The sequence below is a fragment of the Aricia agestis genome, chromosome 6, assembly GCF_905147365.1.
Source record: "Aricia agestis chromosome 6, ilAriAges1.1, whole genome shotgun sequence".
Lineage (NCBI taxonomy): Eukaryota > Metazoa > Arthropoda > Insecta > Lepidoptera > Lycaenidae > Aricia > Aricia agestis.
In genome coordinates, this window is record NC_056411.1 from 8,720,485 (window position 1) to 8,738,249 (window position 17,765).

Consider the following 17,765-nt stretch of genomic DNA (forward strand, 5'->3'; position numbering starts at 1 on the left):
GTATCGCTTCTAATGTGAGAACTAATTGCATTTTGACCTTTTATATGAACTGTAGAAGAGACTTGTATAAGTTGTATAGCAAGATTACAAAATATTTTTAAGCCTCTTATTAATATTATAATAAAGTCACTGTCATTTTTGTTTGCTTGAAATTTGGCTAGATCCTACTTTATAACTTATAAACTAAAACACATCAATCACACACAAATCCGATTTAAATTGCGACAAACCAGATAAATTATTTTTAACGGTTGATAACATTTTTGTAGTAAACTTTATCCAAAAATAATTACTTTTACATTAAATTAAAAATTCAACGTAGGGCAGTGTTTTTTACTGCAAAAAATCAAAGATTTTGGGGGTTTTCATATAGGCACATTTTATGCAGTGAAAGGAATTTACTTACTATAAGTTGGTGTTTTAACAAAAGTGTAAATATTACGTTAATAATAATAGGACATTTATAGCCGTAAACAATACATTTTAAGAATATTTCTGTCTCTTTAACTTCTACGGCAGTTTTGTTTCGATTGAAGGTTAATCTTTTGTAAGGGTTAAAAACCTTATCTAAAACAATAATATAAAATTTATCTAGATTATTATTTTATGTACTATCAGAGAAGTTGATTCCTATGCAAATCGGGGACCTAAGTAGTTTGGTTGCGTTACGTCAAACCCAGCTGACAGATCACAATTAACATTGAATTGACATATTCGACCAAATAACGTTGGTCTGTCAATTGCATAGGAATCAACTTCCTCGATGGTACATACATACATACATACATATATAAAATTAATCTCGACAAACGACCTACATATTTCTGTTTCGCAAATAAAGAAGACAAACAACAAAACATGACTTAAATAAAATATTTAACAACTATGATTGGTAAGATTTTACCAAAAAACCGTATTACATTTAGTAAATATTGGCAGTAACACGGCAAGGAAGTCAAATCAATAAACTTAATCGACTCTCTAGAGTCTAGACCATGCACCAGTTTGGTTCATCACTTTTGGTTTTAAACATTATGTATTCTCTTTCATAACTACGAAGAACGATAGAGAGAGATAATATAGGCTTTCCATGCTGGCGCAAGTGTTATGTAGGTATGAGAAGCTACTATATTTTCTAAACATAGAACATACTTTTGTATGGCACTGGCAGTCTTGCCCTACTTCGCAATGGACTAAGCTCAAAATGGCGAAGGTTTGGAGTATTGTTTATATTTTGGGGTACTGACTAAACATGTTAGAAAATATGCTTTTTTTTAATCTTGGAGATCTGATTTAGATCTTTTTGGTTGTGATGAAGGTATTATTCGTGATTAATGCTCTTTGGAACATTTGGTCAACTTCCATTCAATAAATTTTAAAGCGAAGTTATGAACAAGAATATGCATGGTATTTGACAGCGCTACGCAAGCGTCTCATACATTTTTGATTTCCAACTTTACTGTAAAGCTATCGAATTAAAGTTGTCTAAGAATCCTAAGTAGCAGAACTTATAAGGGGTTCCATATTTAAATTACGCAGTAAACGATTTTACGGCAAACATAGTTTACAGGCAAATGATATTAAAATAGAGTTTTTGTTGACGCCCTTGTATTTTGTAATTACCTAATTCCTATCATATCTTTTGGCTCATTTATACTTTACCATTATAATACACGTCTTTGTATGAAATTATCTAAAATACGTCTAATGTGCCGTCGCACGACCCTACTGTGTCCATCTTCTGTGTACCGTCGCGTCCTCCTCTGTAACAAACATAAGGTATAAGTCAAGCACCAACTTTGAGATTGCTGAGTAAAAATGGAAGTAAATGTGCAGTTTTTTAGGTCTTTAGGTTTTTAGGGGTGGTGAGGAGTGAGCGTGGTGGGCGCTTACGGGGAAACGTTAGTGACCAGATGGGTCATTATTGGTAGAACGCAATCAGATAGTGCGATGTTATTGGTAGTCGATTGCCTCGTCTATTTTCATTGAGCGATCTTAGAGCTCTAGAACGGCACTTGTCGTCGGCACGCGTCGACAGCTGCAGTCGACGGGACGAGTCAAATGTCAAAACAATCAATGAAAAAAAATCCAGCGATTGCCGTCGAAGCGTATCGTTCGTCTGTAAGCTATCTAAGATCGCTCAATGAAAATAGACATATGGCCGTAGCCAAAGTCCCTTTCGTTAAAAACGATGACGAAATTCGTTATTAAAATGTATGGGATTTGACATTAGTATTCGCAAGCGAAATGTCATTTAACGATGACTTATGTCAAAACGCATACATTTTGATAACGAATTTCGTCATCGTTTTTAACGAAAGATACGTGTTTAGAATTTTAGACTTATGCGCTACCTACATGACAGGTTGCTGAGTGAACTTGAGTTCGGCCTTGGGCGTGTTCTCGCAGTACAGTGTGCACTTACATTGTGTGGGGAGGAGCGGCGTGGAGGTGTGTGGTGACGTCACAGGCGCTGTCGGCTCAGGTTGCTGACGTACAGGGACCTGAGCTCGGTCTTGGGCGTGTTCTCGCAGTACAGCGTGCACTAACATCGTGTGGGGAGGAGCGGCGTGGAGGTGTGTGGTGACGTCACAGGCGCTGTCGGCTCAGGTTGCTGACGTACAGGGACTTGAGCTCGGTCTTGGGCGTGTTCTCGCAGTACAGCGTGCACTTACATCGTGTGGGGAGGAGCGGCGTGGAGGTGTGTGGTGACGTCACAGGCGCTATCGGCTCAGGTTGCTAACGTACATACTTGAGCTCGGCCTTGGGCGTGTTCTCGCAGTACAGCGTGCACTTACATCGTGTGGGGAGGAGCGGCGTGGAGGTGTGTGGTGATGTCATTGGCGCTATCGGCTCAGGTTGCTGACGTACAGGGACTTGAGCTCGGTCTTGGGCGTGTTCTCGAACAGCGCGGCGCGGTTCTGACCCTCGTCCTTCTTCACCCAGTGACCGTACACTCGGAACGCGCAACCGTCTATCACCTGAACATACAAAGTATCAAAACTTTTAAAAGGAAGAAGGGACTTACCAATGTTCATAATAATTGAACTTTGGCGCCTATTATACAGGCAGTAGTAAGGACTTAGCACTATTCCTTAGTCCTTAATATTGTCTGTATAAATGGAGACTCAAAATAACTGTCGATGATGATAATAATAAGCGCCAAAAAATTATCCATCATTCAATGTCAGACCAATCAACGCACAGAGACTATTACATTTTTACTTCATTTTATAATCCTTAGCTATAATTATTATAGTTTGTGCGTTTTATGATGATATCCGTGACACATTAAAATTGACAATAGTAGGGAAGTTACCTAACAAAAATTAATCGATAATTTAAAAATATCGAATCACTTCGTAAAGGAATTGCAATCGAAATTATCGATTTCGTACTGACATTTCAGTGTTGCCGGCGATTTAAGATGGTCGCCCTTTTTTATCGATTTGATTTCGATTCAACAGAGTCAATCTCTTTTGACAAAAGTTCCGTTTCATGCATCTACTTTTTTCAAATGTTTTCGTAACAATAATTTTATACTCCTATTTCACAGTTAATATTTATAATTTTATATTTATAAGTTAGCATTTAGCAACTTTTCATTTTTATTCATTTACAGTTATATGAAACATTTGTTTTTGTAGATAGAACATAATTTATTACATTTAGATTTTTTTGGTTTTCTTGTAAAAAAACCCGTAGCAAGGAATATGAAAACTGTCACCCATATCATCTTAAAACGCACAAACTATACTGAAGGGCAAGAGTTATTTTCTATGTATATTTATAAAATATACAGTAAAACGGCACATACCTTCCTAAGCACGCGCACATTATACGGGTCTCTAGCGACGAGGGCGCGGGGGAGCGCACGGCGCGCGGCGGTGGGCAGGTGTCGCAGGCGCACCGCCGCACGCACCGCCACTAGCGCCACGCGTAGCTTTGCGCGCGCGTTGAAACCGCTCGCTTTTATAGCCTGTAGATATAACGTTCATAGATGAATATCTCGATCATGGGAATCACAGACACAATAGACCCGGGTGCCGCTTGGAAGTTGATGGGTTAAAAGCTAGTAAAAATATTATAAGTTGTGTACGTATAGATGTTATAGCTACACAATATTTTATCATTGTCTGTCAAACGGTTTTTCTAACGTAGACAAGGACAAAACATGAATATTAAAACGTCGGTAAAATATTCCAATTTTCAATCTCAGTCAGTAAAATGATCGCTCATTTTGTGTTTACTGACGAAGCATGAAAGGGAGTTTAAGACTGCCTTCACATTTTAATGTGAAGGCAGCCTAAATACTTTTAATATGTCATTTTACTGAGAGAGAACTTAAAACAAAAGACTTAGTGCAGCCTAGTTGGGCTAAACTTACCAACAATATTTTTGTAGTATAAATAGATATTATAATATAACATTTAATATAACATATTATAAATCATGTATTTCTAACATTCAAAGCAATATAAAAGTACCTACTTAAATGCAACATAAAAAGCATAATGCGTGTTTTAGCGTAAGATAAAAGTTTTTAGCCTAATCAACACTTTCGACGTATTATTTGTTTCCTTTCGTTAAAATATAAATTATAATATTAATCACAAATTGTTGAAAAATTATAATAAGATAAATATTCCAATGTTAACGGATAATAGAAAAAAAGTCACACAAAAAACTGACACACTTTGTTAAAAACCCTATAAGGGGTAAGACTTCACGCGGGTTTCATATGAGGCCGTGGTATAGCACGGTTAAGTTACAATGAGTATTACCATAGATAGCTGGTCGATCCTCGACATTCGGTTACTGGTCCCGCACAGTTCCTTCTTGAGTGGTGTCATGTCTTGGTCCCATAGCTATCAGTGAATAAGCGAGAAAAGAAATGTAATAAGCAAAACATAAGATCATATTAGAGCCTGACCAGGCAAGTAAACCTTTTTATTGTGGAAGTTCATGACAGTATTTTTTTTTATTTAATAATTAAAATTAAAATATGTCTTAAAATATGTCAAACACACACATTTTTATCGCATTCCAGTTATTCGTAGTGTTGCAACAAAAAGGCGTCCTGAGTTCAGGTTTTTCATTTTCCTGGTCAGGCTTTTAAATAATAAAGAAGCTCGGTGAAATTACTACAATCAGTGCTTTATTAAGGCCAAATTATGTAAATATTTGCGATTTTTGAATTTGTACGTTAGGGCACGACGCACGTACGTATTTGCGAACACATACGTACGTAACTGCGTACACGTGCAAACGCATTACAATTCGTAAGTTTTAATGACGTGTATTAAAAATTAAAATATTGAGAGTTTAAAATCATGCTAACCCAAAGGCCAAAAGATATCATCGAAAATACTTACATGAATGAGGCTTCTATATAAACAGTAATTCCTTCAATTTTTTTATTTATAACCAATTATTGTAGAATAAAAAACAAACCGTGTACATCTCATTTTGGAAGTTAAAATGCAAGGAATTACTAGTAGTTAGTTATAAAAAGTCGAAGGCCAAGTTAACTAGCACATTCAGTTGTGTAATCATATTGTATTAACTTTTATATTTGTAGTTTCGTAGTGTCCTTATATTGTGTTCGTGTATTTTTAAGAGTTTTGTTAGTCACAGTCGATGTTGAACATTGTGGTTTGTAGCACATGTACTTACTTATAATTTTTAATCGCCAAATATGTAATTATCGACATTTATAATAATAGTTAGACACGAGTACCTTGAACCCAGATTAATCAAATTCATCAATACTTCACCGAATTCCAATTAAAATAGACAAACTACAATTACTTATTTTAAATGTTTACTTAAGAGAAATTAAAGGTAAAGTACTTTTCTCTATATAAGTACGAGTGAAAGGTTTTTGACAGTTTTAAATGAAGAACCTACCAAATACAAATCTTACCTTAGCGTTAAAGAAGGGATGTGACAAAGCGTCATCGAGATGTATTCTCTCGCTCGGTTCCACAACAAGAAATCTTCTAATTAAATTCTTTGGGTCGTCTGAAAGAAGTTAATCCATAATATTTTACATGGCAATTACTTCTTAACTTTTCGAGCCTCTTCGATCGTCGTCGGTTTCGGTATAGAGACAAACTTATTTAGAACATACAATATTTTATTAATAACTTACTAATTTAACAGTTTACATACTTAACATCTTTACGATATAACCAAATATGCTAGTTTCACACACACTTCAAGTATAAACGCAATCGCATACTTTGCAACATTGGAGTAAATTACATAAAAAAACAATAAAAACAAACCTGAAATATCGGCCCACTCTGGACTAGTAAAAGAGTATTTTCCTTCCATTATATTTCGCAACATAACCATCTGCTTCCGGTGCCAAAACGGCGGACATCCGACCAACCTACAAATTGAGAAATATAAATTAATTACTAATTGAGTTACAGAATAACGCAACGATTTTGTGCGTGAATTTATTTACAATGGCTCAAAAATTAGGCGATAATCGCCTTGTAATGATGATAATAAATAGAATATTATATTTTTTAAAATTTCAACTAAAAATATGAGATGTAGCAAGTTTATAACATGATCTCTGATTTTCAATTAAAACAAAAAAATATATGCTAAACCATATAAAAGAGACCAATGCATCAAGAGACTAGACGACCAATGGACGACAGAAATTTTTTAGTTGGGAGTAAATTGAAATAAAATAAAAAATGAAAATTAAAAAGTTCTAACACTCACAATGTGAACATGATGACGCCACACGCCCATCTGAAATTGTTACATAATTATTTGCTGAGTATTTTTGAGCTAAAGAAAAGTTTCAATTGCAAATTGATAAAAAAGTTAAAAGCTAGCCTCTTTACGCAAATTTACTTTCTTTACAAATTATACGAATCTATTATCTCTTCAAAACCAGATCAGAAGTTTAGTCTACAGTGAAACAAACATTAATCGATACCCTCATTTTACCATTCCTTTAAAAGTTTAAGGTGAAAGCGCACTAAGCGACATAAAGCTTAGGACAAACCTACGCGACCAAAGCGACTGCGAAGCGGTAGCGTCTACCGCGCGGCGGACGCTGCCCATGTAATCTTATGGCGCCGTGCACACCTACGCGACCGCGATGCGAAATGTTCGCGTCGGCAAAGCGAAACATGCGCGTCAAGTTGTCAGACGCGTGTTTTGAAGTGTACATAATATCTAGACTTCTTTTTTAAAACCTTTTTTTTATTTTTTTGTACAACTCTTTAGTTTATGATTGTTTTATTTGTTTACGTTTTGATAGATTGTGTCATGATATTAAGGCACCTACCACATGTGCATGCTTGAACACAGCTGTTTTGTAGCGCATGCTTCTCGCATGAAAAGATGTAAGACTGACTTATCTACCACATGCATGCGCAAGCCACATTGTTGCCGAGATCGTCGGCGTATAAACAATGTTTCTCAATGAAGAGCTATTTCTTCTGCTTTAATTATTCTACTGTTTGCGAGTGACAAAATTGATAATGCATAAATAAAATAATTTTTTTCATATGCGTATTTTTTTTATTCCTGTCAGAATCTTTCGATTTGATCTTCCACAGAGCGAGCAGAGATTTTTATAATTCAATGAATTCAGTTGCAAACTGACGTTTATAACATGTACGTAAATCTGCCATTTTATAGCAGCTTGCGCGCAACACACCATAATTTAACACCATAATATTTTGACTGACAAAGAGCGGCTTGAACACTGAACTTCCAACCACACGCGCAGACAAGTCTACACGAAGGCATGCCTGAATTTCAAGCAAGTTTAAAAAACAACAAGACAAACTTTGGGGCTTGCGCGTACTACAGTTTTACCAACTACACGCACAATGTTCAGTGTTCAAGCCGGCATGCGCAAGCAAATCTGTAGTCAAGCATGCACGTGTGATAGGCGCCTAAATTAATTAAACTTGACCATTGTGGACGTGTTTTATTCCTCTGCACCTTCCAAATCAAAGGCAAGCTTAGCATCTCGCAACCCTCATGTCCGACGCATCGGACTCTGATATTAAGTATGAGGATGTCATTACCACAACAGTTAACATACACCAGATAAAGTCGCGCGTCTTCAGTGACTGTTCATTAACAAATGAAGTTTGACGGTTCGCGCCGTAGTCGCGCAGGTGTGCACGGCCAGTTTCGCGTTGCAGACGCTCCCGTCTCGCGTAGGTTTGTTCTAAGCTTTATGCTGCAGCGGCGCGACTCTTCACGTCCCATTGAACTGACGTTTTGTGTCGCGAAGCTTCACAATCGCGTATTACCTTACCTCATACGATTTCATACAAAGAATATTTGGCTGTGACGTGTCGCGTCGTTCCGCTGCAGCATAGTGTCGCTTTAGAGCAGTCTCTCCCAAAGTGGGCGATAACGCCCCCTTGTGGGCGCCCAGAAAAAAAAGGGGGCGTTGTGTGGCTTGAGGGTGATTGATTTCATCTGAATACATTTTAAATTGAAACAATTTGGGTGCTAAAACATTTTTTTCTCAAATTGGGCAGTAGACAAAATAAGTTTGGGCACCCCTGCTTTAGAGCGTTCTCGCCTTTAGTCTGATTAATAGAGTCACTTGATCCTAATTTGAAAAAAAAACCTAACCTAATTTAGAGACACAAGACTTAATAACAAATAATCTTACATATCGACTTCTATACCGTAGCCTGGGGCGTCGTCAAACATGTTAGCTTTCAAAGTTTCCGGTGCCAAATACCCTGGTGTCCCACATAGTTCTGAAAGAATTAATTTATTAACTAAGAAACTAAAATAGTTCCGCCATTGATTAAAAATACATATTCGTACTGACATAAATAGTAAGCTGTTGATTCGATTTGACTATCACAAGCATTTTATGCACATATCATCTGACATCTCTTATCATGTACACTGTATAGTGTTATGTGCCTTATGCCTAGTAAATCGTCCATGCCCCATGTATGCTTATTGCTTGTAGTACTAAAATCAAATTGACAGCTTACTATGTGGTTCTCTATGCAATTTTTTTTCTACTATGTAGTTTAAGCTTTCAGGATTTCAACACTTTTCAGCACAACTGAAAGCCATAATAGACTTTTGATCAGTAATTAGTTTTTAACACCTTGGCAGTTAATGTTATACTTCAAGAGCGGGCTGCCTGCTGCGTTTTCTAAATCTAATAAGTATTACGATTCCGGAAGACGATTTATTCAAATGAAATTAAGATTTATTTAATCATTGTATATTTATCTGGAGGAGGCCTTTGTCAGAAGGACACGCCAATAAGGAGGCTGACGTGCAGCTTCCCATTCCTAAATAATGATTTAATGAATTGTTTACTAAACATTTTGTAAGTTTTTGGTTATAAAAAGCTTTGAAATTGAAATTGAAATATTTATCTGATATTTGCCTAACGGTTCGACACGAAACGTTAAAAATTAACACGATTCACTTAATTTGACTCGATATTTTTCGAAATTATGAATATTTCTGGGCTTTTCAACAAATATCTGTTACACTTATTAAGTTCCTATCATTAATTAACTTGCACTACTACCACAGAATATATATTAGTAGTACCAACATATTTCCAACTCGTGCAACCCGTTTAAAAAAATAACAACTCATGCTACGATACTATAAAGTTCAAATTCCGACCGCGCCATGCTAGGTGCCTACAATTATATTTGCCTACATTTACGCTCTCTTTCTATCGCGTAAGAGGCACCCTTTCTGACGAAATCAAGATTGTCACCTTTTAGAAAATAAAATAATCTTCTTTTAATTACTATAGCTACTAATAGCAAACTTTTTTATTGTAATATTCAAATTTTAGTAACCCAACGTATATTTTATAATAGTTTTATATTCGATTATAGTGTAGGAGCTGGTCAGGAATTTTTTACAACTTAAACATAGTAACTTGTGTTTATTTATGTGTAGTATGCGGTTTGTTTGTAACAAATTAATTTATTTGCTATGTTTGTGTATTTTTTTTATCTTTTTTTGTATTTTAAAGTCTTAAATTACTTTATTAAAATATTTTTTTGACTTTTTTCAATTGTTCATATTTATCAGATAATAACAATTCTGTCACAGCGGTTAAATCAGTACGTAGATATATGCGACGAAAAAATCTTGCGCGCGCGTCACCGCTCGCTTGTGGGTCCCTTGTGATCTGCCCCTTTAAAGGGGTACTTACAGTTCGATACCTAAACGCGCGAGTGGGACAGGACTGCTACTACAATCACACACTTTATAAAATAATGGCTAAAGGAAATATTAGTATTGTATTTAATTTTTAAGTAATCATCAAAAACAGTTTTGAGACATACGACCTTTCGTGCTGTAATGCGGGAACCGTTGTTACGCGATATTGTTCACTATTAGCTGCAGCGTAAAGCACATTGCTCGGGGGCACGATTCATGGAATCATTATATCACGATTGGATGTAGGCGGGGCTAGCGTGCTTTAATATTTTTGGCATCAGGCTCTTAATTTCAGTAGATAATACATATTACTTAAACCTACCAAACAATTTCTCGCCTTCATTGAGAACTTTTGCAAAACCAAAATCTGTGATTTTGACATTTAGCTGATCATCTAAAAGTATATTTTCAGGCTTCAGATCTCTGTGGACTATTCCCTTGCTGTGTATGTATTTTACTCCTTCCAAAACTTGCCTGAAAAATGCAATTACATTATATTTTGAGTATGATTTTTGTACTATCTTATATATAAAAATGGATTTACAAATGTGTTAGTCGCGCTAAAACTCGAAAACGGCTGAACGGATTGGGCTGATTTTAGTCTCAAAATATTCGTAGACGTCCAGGGAAGGTTTTAAAGTGACATGAAGTTCACCGGGACAGCTAGTTACATAATATAAAAGGAATTGTTACAACCTTTTCTTAATAAAATGATAATGTAATGTTAATCTATATGATATAAAGAACCTATAAAATATTATCAGAACCTAATTTATAGTTTAATTAATGTTAATGTTTATCACTGGACTTTTATTACTTTAACTCATAAAAACATTTAACTGATAAAAATTTCTAAAAATAATTAGGCAGTGCTAAGCAAAAGGCAGCAGTTCATTAATTCTGTAACAAGGAAACATCCTTATATTATTAGGCGACTATTAGAATCATAATATTCACTGATAATGGCAATTTATGTCATCCTAATATTTAAGCAATTAAAATGTAACATATTGTTTGATAAGAATAACATCTTACAAAAACAAACAAGTGTTATTAGTAATAAGTAATAACATACATATTATATTATAATACAGTTCATGATTTACATAATTTGATATTAGTAATTAGGTTTGGATTGAGTGCATTAAAATTACCTATTCATAATATTATGTTTACTCATTGACAACAGAGTATTAATGTGAATGAATTTAAACTGTGCCATCAAACAGTTGGTGGGATGCAGATTATTATTATTAGACACTGCATTTAAAGTTAGCAAAATAAGAAGTTATGTGCGGAAATTATTTTGTTTTGTAGCAAAAAAATATTAAAGTAGAACATATTAAACACACTGTGTAAGCATAATATTATGTTTCAAAATAGTATTTTCTTTAGTTTGTTCCTGAACCTTGTATTATAGTAGAGTAAATATTTTATTAAGAACCCATAAATAATCTACAAGGTAGCAGTTTTAAGCAAATATAATATAATATTTAAAATAATGTATCATACCTCATGATATATCGAGTTTTCTTTTCAGATAATGTTACAACTGAAGTCAAATAGTCAAATAGTTCACCATTTTTACACAGTTCAAATACTAAGAATATGAAGGTTTCAGATTCAAACACATCTTGTAGCTCAACTGGAATAAAAACATTTTATTGAAAAGATTTGCTGTATATCATGTCTACAAACTCAAACTCAAACTTTTTTATTCAAAATAATTTTTTGCAAATGTTCTCTGAACAACTACATGATGTCTACCACCGGTTCGGGTGGTAGGCATTTTTTTTAGGCACACAGTTTTACTTGATATTTAGCAACAGTACTAGTAACCCTATAAAGAAATAACTCACTCACTAATATAAGGATGTCCGGCCACCATCCTCAGTATGTGAATTTCCTGATGAGTGGCATCTCTCATCACATGTGTGTCTATACCATCTTGTGACTCTTGACTCAGGTCTATAATTTTTGCAGCATATTCATGTCCTGTTTCTTTCTCCACACATCTCCGAACTGTTGAACTTATGCCTCTGAAATGTTATTTAAATACTAATTGTTATCACATAGTTATACTTTTTTGGTCTAAAAGTTGCAATTTATGTTACATTAATATTTTGTTTATATAAAATTTTGTTCAACAGATTAAACATCTTTGTTCCAAAAACTTACTGCTGAACTGAACCTGGCAATTGGCATCACTCTTACTATTAAGGTGATAATAATGATACCTTTAAAATCATAATCTATACTAATATTATAAAGAGGTAAACTTTGTTTGTTTGTTTGTATGTTTCTTTGTTTGTTTGTTTGTTTAATTGTAATGAATAGGCTCAAAAACTACTGGACCAATTTTAAAAATTCTTTCACCATTCGAAAGCTACATTATTTACGAGTAACATAGGCTACTTTTTATTTTGGAAAATATAGGGTTCTGTAAGATATTTGGATTTTTCTGACACAAGGTGAAAAAAATCAACCATAAAAGTTACTTATTTTGCGTACGCTGCCTAAACTATACAAGATAGAATCATACAATGTTCTAAGTAAATGTAGGTCTTATAAATATCTACAAAAATGTCCGCGACACACTATACCTGTCTATGTCGATTGAGGCACAACAACCATTTTTTTTATTTCAAAATCTTGATTTTTTTTGGACTACATTTGAATTCATTTATTTTACTCATGCTGATAATCCTTATCAAAATAAATTATTTCATCACTAAGTACAGTTTGTGTAGAAAATAAAATAAAATAAAATAAAATAAAAAATGTTTTATTTCTGAGTAGATTTTAAGAAAATACTTTCAGAATGTTAATATTAGCTACGGTGCCTACCACAGTTCGGGAACTATCCCGGCGAGAAGAACTAAGAAGTAAGAAACTCGCACGGGGCCCACTTTTTTTACCAAAAAAAAGTGAGGTAAAAAAATTAATCTTTTAAAATAAAATTTACAATGCTGTAACTTAAAATTATAATATTTTGTCTTTGAATGATTAAAATTGGACGTTTGGTTTAGAAGTCATGGCGAAATTAAAAATTGCGATTTTCGGTACGCCCGTTTCGAAGTGGGAGCTACCAAGGCGGGGGTAAGCCTTGATTGCGCCGCGAAGATTATGGGAAGAAGGGGTTGTATTATATAATTCGTTCAAATTAAGTTAGATCCAAAAACTCATAACAGATGGCGCCAGGAGTCGCCTAGATCGCGCTATCGCTTGCTCATAATATGTATTTCTATAAGAGGTGGTACGATGTTGAGGAGGGTTTTTGGATTCGTTCGATTGTTATACACATTATTAATTAATAACTCACCTACCAACATAGATATCAGAAACAACAGCGCCAAAACTACTGAACCGATTGTAATGAAATTTTGTACACAGATAGTCTAAAGCCTGAGAAAGGACATAGGCTACTTTTTTACTGGAAAAAGGGTAATTCAAATTAAGTTAGTTCTAAAACTCATAACAGATGGCGCCAAGAGTCGCCTAGATCGCGCTATCGCTTGCTCATATTATGTAGGTGGTACCATGTTGGGTTTAATTTTTCGATTCTTTCGATTGTTATACACATCATCAAATAACTCACCTACCAACATAGATATCAGAAACAACAGCATACCAATAATAACTACTAAATAGTTTATGGGTAAAGCTAAAGTTGTGTAATGCAGCTAAGTTGTGTTAAGCTAAATAAGCGGCCTTAAAATATGGTATAGAAAAATTTAATTTAAAAAAAAATATTATGTGCACACTACACTGCTGTTTTGGGTATTTTGATTAAAGGAGTGAGCACACTGAGACGCGCCGTGCCGGGGCTTATCGCAAAAATCCGCCTCCATACAATTTGTATGGAAGCAGGTGCGCGTATTGCACACTGTGTCGGGGCGCAGCAGATTGCCGCTTCCATACAAATTGCATGGAGGATTTTCGCGATGAGCCCCGGTACGCTGAGCCCCGGCACGGCCCGTCTCAGTGTGCTCACTCCTTTAAGGGTTACTAGGGTTTTAAAAAGCTTTTGACACCAATTTTGTTGACACCGCGCGCTATAAACTGAAGTCCACGCGAACGAAGTCGCGGGCAACAGCTAGTCTATATATATAAAAATGGATTTCCAATTGTGTTAGTAACGCTAAAACTCGAAAACGGCTGAACGAATTGGGCTAATTTTAGTCTCAAAATATTTGTAGAAGTTCAGGGAAGGTTTTAAAGTGACACAAAGTTCACCAGGACAGCTAGTATGGTATATATATGACGATGGTATGAATGTAAAAAACTCTAAAAACATAATATTTTCTGGCACAGTCAAGTAATCAAATCTTACAAACAAATTAGCAATAATTTTTAAATTGTAGAGAAACATTCTATTACTGCAGCTGTCACCAATAATTTTATACTTGCTTCACAAGCTTACTTTTCAACTAAAATTGGCAAATGTTCATAGTTTTATTACTGCAAAGATATAAATAAGTATCAACATCCTAAAGCATACCTTCCTATAATTTCTTTTGGTTCATACTTTGCATAGAACTCTTTAGCCGCATCCTTGTCAGGTAAATTATCATCATCTTCCTCTTTAGCCATTATTACTTTCGATGAACTAATAGTTATAACCGACTACGCACGAATTATAAGTTTGTTCACAATGACGAAAGGTTATTCAATATCCAGTCCTTGACAGCCATCCGTAGAGTTTTCAGTTACTTCAAACTAAATTAAGTATAAAAGTAGAGCGCAAAAGATAAGGATTTTGATAATATATCACAATTTTGCTGAGAAATTTTCGTCCCATATATATGGGCAATAATTTCTTAAATTTTCGTACCACCAAAATAAAAAAATACACAAAATGACCGACAGACAATTTATAAACTGACATATGACAACGACAGCGGATAATGTCAGTGACAGCTGTTATGACATTTGTTTTTTTTTTTTTACTAAAGACCAAAGATTTTCGGCTTCCCTCGGCCTTGTGGGCTGTGGCCTGTGGCTCGTCACTCGTGCAGGGCTTCATATCGACGGGTAAAAGCAGAAGTGGCGTATCTCGAAAAACCCAACTTTATGTCGGCTGTACACTCTCGCCGAGACACAGCGAGGCTGCCCGAGTGCAAGAGTGTAAATGGGTGCGCTCGCCTCGTCTCGCCTGTCTCGGACCCTCTCGGTCCGGTGTCGGTATTTTGCGCCCGAGACAAAGGGTCTCGCGAGGAAAGCGAGCGCATTACTGTACACTCTCGCGTTTTTTCACTACTAGTCGCAATTGCATGGCTTTTTACGTATATCTAAGGATTACTTGACATTCTCATTATCGATATCATGAATTAAATGAGTTTCTTTTCTTGTTTCTTAATGTGTTCTTAATGTCGAATTATGCTGAAACTACTTTTCTGTCAGAGTTGGTATCCATTGTACGCATCAAGAGATTATATTGTGTTCCAGATTAGTCCCAAATCAGAAAATATATTATATATATATATATATATATATATATATATATATATATATATATATATATATATATATATATATATATATATATATATATATATATATATATATATATATATATATATATATATATATATATATATATATATATATATATATATATATATATATATATATATATATATATATATATATATGCTAATTTCTAATAAAAAAGTAAAAATATGTCATCCTGCTTTTTGGAAGTCGGTTATAAAGTAGCCTAAATTACTCCTTAATACATCAGATATCTGCCAATAAAAGTCCCGTCAAAATCAGTCCCGCCAAACAGGATATTTAGACGGTACTTACAACAAAATTGTTATTTTGGTGTAAGTACCGTCTAAATATTCATACGCATGTACTAAAAACGGTTATTTTAATATTACAAACAAACACTCCAATTTTATTTATATGTATAGAAGATTATCTCAATAGCTTATACGTTCGGTTGTGGATATTGCATTATCATGTCGAAAGTCACTAAACAGCCTTTAGAGATTATTTCTGTACTTACACAATCTTCATAATTTTGAATATTAACTTTAATTTGTTTTTAGTATATTTTGTTGTTGTAGTGGCAACTGAAATACACAATCTGTGAAAATTAAATTCTAGCTCTAACGATTCTTGAGATACAGCTTGAGACAGACAGACGGACAGACATCGAAGTCTCAGTAATAGGGTTCCGTTTTTACACTTTGGGTACGGAACCCTAAAAACCTATCCAACGACACCGGTGGGGTGGACGCAAAAAAATATCCTGGCTTGATGTGTAAGGAAGACAGACAGACGGACAGACAGACGGACAGATAGACGGACAGATAGACGGACAGACAGACGGACAGACAGACGGACAGACAGATGGACAGACAGACGGACAGACAGACGGGCAGACAGATGGACAGACAGACAGACCGAAACTATAAGAGTTCCTTGTTGACTACGGAATTCTAAAAAGTAGGTAAGCACAAAGTTCTCGAAAGTCGGAAGTTGGGTGCGAGTGAGATTTCTTGGATCTACAAACATAAACGAAAGGTGTCGCGTCAAACTGGCAACGTCGCATACCAAACAATAACGATAAAAATATCAGTACCTATTTTGAAGAATACTGAATAAAGGTGCGCGTCCACTGGATCGAAATCGAAGCGTACGGAGCGTCGTCGGTACGTAACGGTAACGGTAATACGTAACGATACGTAACGTTTTTACGAAATGCCGATGGGGTGCGTCCACTGAATTCGGATTCCGCATCGTTATTCTTAGTCCCTCATAGCCTGCGTGCATTTGCATTATGGAGGATAGTGACGAGGATATTCTTGTAATTAGCTGTATTTTATCAAAAGAGGAAAAGAGAAATAAGAGGAAACGAAAGATATGGGTTCATAATAATATAAACTCAAAAACATTAATTTTCGGAGAATTTCATACTTTATATCCTGATTTATTAGAATATGAAAAAAGATTTTTGGGTACATTAATTTGAGACGAAAAAGTTTTTTGAACTTACTTTTGAACACTACTTATATTCTACAACCGCATATAACAAAACAGGATACTAATTTCAGAAAGTCGATTCGAATTACAAAGGAAAGGCAAATATTGTCTCTCCACAGTTGGTTATGATAATGTTGATATTTAAGATTGTAAATTTCTTCATATTTTTGCACTAAAGTAATTAAAATGTCGTCATTCATCGCGAATAAGTATTTACGTATAGCCGTTGCGTCGTCGCAAACACGTCAGTACTTGAAACTTTCGCAATCCGAATGACGCGTTCACTGCTGATGACGTCATCGGCATAAATTCCGGTCTGCGGTCTCAGGCGGAGAAATGCCGATCCAGTGTACGCAGTACCATACAGATACAAATCAATACAAAGCAACAAATCCATACGCTCCGTACGCTCCGATTCCGATCCAGTGCACACGCAGCTTAAATCGTAAAAAATAACGAGATCTGTGAAATAACGGTACGTAACACTGACATAGTATGTACTACGTACGTACGTAACGTTGTTTTTTGTGGTTTAATTGATAACGTTATGAAGTCCT

General features: G+C 35.2%; 1 protein-coding gene across 4 annotated transcripts; it reads right to left on the minus strand.

Moving 5' to 3' along the window:
- Positions 1-1,001: 1,001 nt before the first annotated feature.
- LOC121728412 (phosphorylase b kinase gamma catalytic chain, skeletal muscle/heart isoform) lies at positions 1,002-15,063 on the minus strand. 4 transcript variants are annotated; one of them, XM_042116588.1, is made up of 13 exons: positions 14,717-15,063; positions 12,079-12,254; positions 11,728-11,860; positions 10,538-10,689; positions 8,672-8,762; positions 6,745-6,774; positions 6,291-6,397; positions 5,927-6,024; positions 4,785-4,868; positions 3,818-3,979; positions 2,878-2,981; positions 2,551-2,629; positions 1,002-1,763 (listed from the first exon to the last, which is right to left on the minus strand). In XM_042116588.1, exons 1-12 carry the CDS (start codon positions 14,806-14,808, stop codon positions 2,590-2,592), a joined length of 1,269 nt encoding a protein of 422 aa, XP_041972522.1. In that variant the 5' UTR covers positions 14,809-15,063; the 3' UTR covers positions 1,002-1,763; positions 2,551-2,589. The 4 variants fall into 4 exon arrangements, with proteins under 4 accessions (XP_041972522.1, XP_041972524.1, XP_041972523.1 ...); XM_042116590.1 differs by lacking the exon at positions 4,785-4,868; XM_042116589.1 differs by lacking the exon at positions 2,551-2,629 and having other exon boundaries at positions 2,799-2,981.
- Between the last annotated feature and the right edge of the window lie 2,702 nt (positions 15,064-17,765).